Source organism: Silene latifolia, chromosome Y (assembly GCF_048544455.1).
Source record: "Silene latifolia isolate original U9 population chromosome Y, ASM4854445v1, whole genome shotgun sequence".
Classification (NCBI taxonomy): Eukaryota; Viridiplantae; Streptophyta; class Magnoliopsida; order Caryophyllales; family Caryophyllaceae; genus Silene; species Silene latifolia.
Window position 1 is genome coordinate 472,857,205 of NC_133538.1, and position 3,506 is coordinate 472,860,710.

General features: G+C 34.7%; 1 protein-coding gene across 1 annotated transcript; it reads right to left on the bottom strand.

Annotated features, from left to right (window-relative positions):
- Positions 1 to 1,348: 1,348 nt before the first annotated feature.
- Positions 1,349 to 2,321, bottom strand: LOC141632970 (uncharacterized). The gene is made up of 2 exons (XM_074445469.1): positions 1,991 to 2,321; positions 1,349 to 1,734 (listed from the first exon to the last, which is right to left on the bottom strand). The coding sequence occupies exons 1-2, from the start codon at positions 2,319 to 2,321 to the stop codon at positions 1,349 to 1,351; spliced, it is 717 nt and encodes a 238-aa protein (XP_074301570.1).
- Between the last annotated feature and the right edge of the window lie 1,185 nt (positions 2,322 to 3,506).

Sequence of the window (3,506 nt, forward strand, 5' to 3'; positions counted from 1 at the left end):
TTAAGAAATTCTTGGTAATGTCGACAACATCCATATTTGTACCAAAAATAAGCAAGTCATCCACATATAAACATATAATTAAGCAACCATTTCCGTTATGCTTAGAGTATACACATGCATCAGAATCATTTACCATAAAGCCATCAGATGTTATAGTTTTATGAAATTTGTGATACCATTGTTTTAGTGCTTGTTTAAACCATATAAAGATCGAATGAGTTTACACACTTTGTCTTCCTGTTCGGGAACCACACATCCCTCAGGTTGACTCATGTAAATTTCTTCATGTAAGTCACCATTTAAAAAGGCAGTTTTAACATCCATTTGATAAACAAAAAGGTTATGAATAGATGCAAGTGCAATCAAAGCCCTAATGGTGGCCACTTTTGTAATAGATGAATAAGTATCAGAGAAATAAATACCTTTGGTTTGAGGATTTCCACAAACTACCAACCTGGCTTTATATTTATCGATAGAAACATCGAATTTCATTTTCTTTGTAAATACCCATTTGTTGCTCAAAGGTTTGCAACCTCTAGGCAAATCGGTCAGAATCCAGGTATTGTTACTCATGATAGAGTCAATTTCACGATTAATGGCCTCTAACAAAAAAGTAGAGTCAATAGATTTCATGGCTTCCTTGTAATTTATGGGGTCTTCTTCTAGTACATAGGCACATACCTCGTGTTCACTCAAATATCCATGTTGTATGAGCCATGTAGTAGCGAAATTTGGTCCAAAACTAGTTGGAGTTCTCACACGTTTACCTCTTCTAGGTTCCGCATGTTTAGCTGCAATATCATAATTAGCCGAGGAAACATAGGAGGGAGAGTCGATAGGCACAAGTGATGAATTCACTTTCATAGGAAAAATATGCTCAAAAAATTCAACATCTCTAGACTCTTTAATGGGACCAAAACCAGATGAGTCTTTTAAAACAAAACAATAAGCAACGCTGTTTGCAGCACGACCGATAAAAATTCCATCCACGGTTTTAGGTCCAATTTTTGTCCTTTGGATATTTGGACTCCCAATTTTCCCCAAACACCCCCACACTTTGAGATAGTTCAGGTTAGGTATATAGCCTTTCCATAATTCATAAGAGGTCTTACCAGTTTTCTTGTGAGGCACACGATTTAAGACATTACACGCGTATAAAATAGCTTCACCCCAAAAATTATTAGGCATACCTGAACTGATTACTATGGCATTCATCATATTTTTAAGAGATCGGTTTTTCCTTTTGGCAACACTATTTTGTTGTGGTGAAAAAGGAGCAGTATACCCATGAATAATACCGTTAAGCTCACAGTATCTCTTTAGGGGATTATTATCATATTCTCTACCTCTATCGGATCAAACTCTTTCCCTTTCCTAGGACTTTCACGGTGCTAGAGTTTCCCATAAAAACACATTCACCTGTGGATAAGGCAAGGTAGTCTTTGAACATCTCTTTACTGGAGCATATATGCCGCGTTGCTCTAGTATCAACGACCCATTCAGATATATTGCTTACCAGATTAATCGCAGATACGACCGCGACAATGATATCGTCAGATTCAACCAGATGTGCTTGAGATTTAACAAATTTACGCTTACCATTTGGTGAGAAACCTTGTGGACAGAATCTTGATGAGTGTCCTGGCTTACCACAAGTATAACAATCTTTGAATTCCCTTTTAGATTCCCTTTTAAAATTTGCATTATATCTTGTTCCATGAACTTGATTAGAACCTTTTGAGAACTGTTTAGAATTTTTAGAAAAAATTCTTTTTGGTTTCAACCAAATTAGCATTTGAAGAGGAGGGTTCAAAAAAATATTTTCCTTTTGTTTGAATACGGTTTTGTTCCTCAACTTTGATATGTGAAATAAGTTCCAAAAGAGTAAAATATTTTTTGCTTATGTTTCATGCTAGAAACATAGTTTTGCCAAGAAGGGGTAGTTAGTCAAGTAAACAATTTGCTTAAAAAATTTCACAAATATTCATACCTTCAGCAGTGACTTCAGCACACAAGTTTTTGTACTTATGAACTTGATCCAAAACAGGTGTATTGTCAGCTATTTTAAAACTCAACCAACGACTACAAACATATTTTTTAGTCCCGAAATCATCCGATCCATACTTGGTTTGTAAAGCTTCCCACATATATTTTGCAGTTTTATACTTACCATAAATTGTATATAAAGCCGGATTCTTGTAATGCAAAAGCATTCCTCTACATGTTTTGTGGTCTTGTACATAATCCCTCCCAGAATTTTCAAGAGCAACAGTACCAGTAAGTGCATAGTCTACTTTAATTTGACCAAGGAAGAATTCCATCTATCGGACCACATTCTACTCCTTCCAATCCAGACCAAAGGTGACAGTTGCTTTTTGGCACTATTTATGGTCGTAGGGAATCTTTGATATTATTCTTAATCTATAAGACAAAATATAGTCATGTGAGATCTTTTTTGATTTATCGTCATGAATGCTATAAGAATATCAATTTTTTATAATTTTTAATAATGTGTAACTAAAGATATGCACGTTACAAAACGTGCCTCGACAAGTGTGATAAAACAACTGTAACCTTTGGTCTGGATGGGAGGGAGTATAATTTATGGTCCGGTTCAAACTCGTTGTCAAAAGCTACCAACCAAAACAATATTTATAACTTCACAAACTATTCTTAGTAAAGAGGTAAGTAAAGGTCGGATCCTAAGGGACGGGTATGATGTAGGATTCTCAATTGTAAATAGCTATGTCTTAGGGTGTCACAATTTGGGTTGAGGTGATGTGTAATCTAAACTAATCAACAAAATGAAAGTAAAGTAATGAAAACAATGCAAAGCAATTAAAGAGGTTTGTAAACAAATTATTAAAAGCACTAGGATGTCATGGGTTCATAGGAGATTCATGGAAGTTGATCATACAAACAAGTTCTCAATTAGATGAAAGCACTTATTGTTGTGATGGGATCGAGTTAGTGTATATCTTATAATCCCTAAGAAGGTTTGGGTCCCGGAGCCGAGTCGTCTAGACTGTACAACACCTATAAGTTGACTTAATCCTTCCTATTCAACTCTATGCATGGTCTAATGAGGCTCGAGTTGGTTTATATCTTACAAGCCTCATTGAAGAGATAAGGGATGGATAAAAAAAATGCAATGATTCATAGGCTCGCATTTCATCAAACATAACATGTACTTGATGATTGATGGAAGGTTGTCAATCATACTAACAAAGCAAAATATGATGAATAAATGAAAGTGATAAACAATAATTAAACAAGGGTAAAGAGGAATTATACCGATTAAGATGATTCCAAATAATAAAGCAAAGAATAATAATAGTACTTGATGATTGATGGAAGGTTGTCAATCCTCCAAATAAACCGAAATAATCTTCTAATTATCGAAATAAAAGGAAGAACAATAGAGAAGTTAAGGAAAGATTATGATGTGATTAATATTGAGAAATGTATTACAACTAAATTAAGAGAGCATTAGATTGGATTAAGAG

What these genes read in the sequence shown, in the direction of transcription:
- LOC141632970 (XM_074445469.1), bottom strand. Translation starts at nt 2,321, where the DNA reads ATGGAATTCTTCCTTGGTCAAATTAAAGTAGACTATGCACTTACTGGT. An exon ending in TGCTGAAGTCACTGCTGAAG is followed by an intron (nt 1,735 to 1,990) that starts GTATGAATATTT and finishes AGTTCTCAAAAG; the next exon opens with GTTCTAATCAAGTTCATGGA.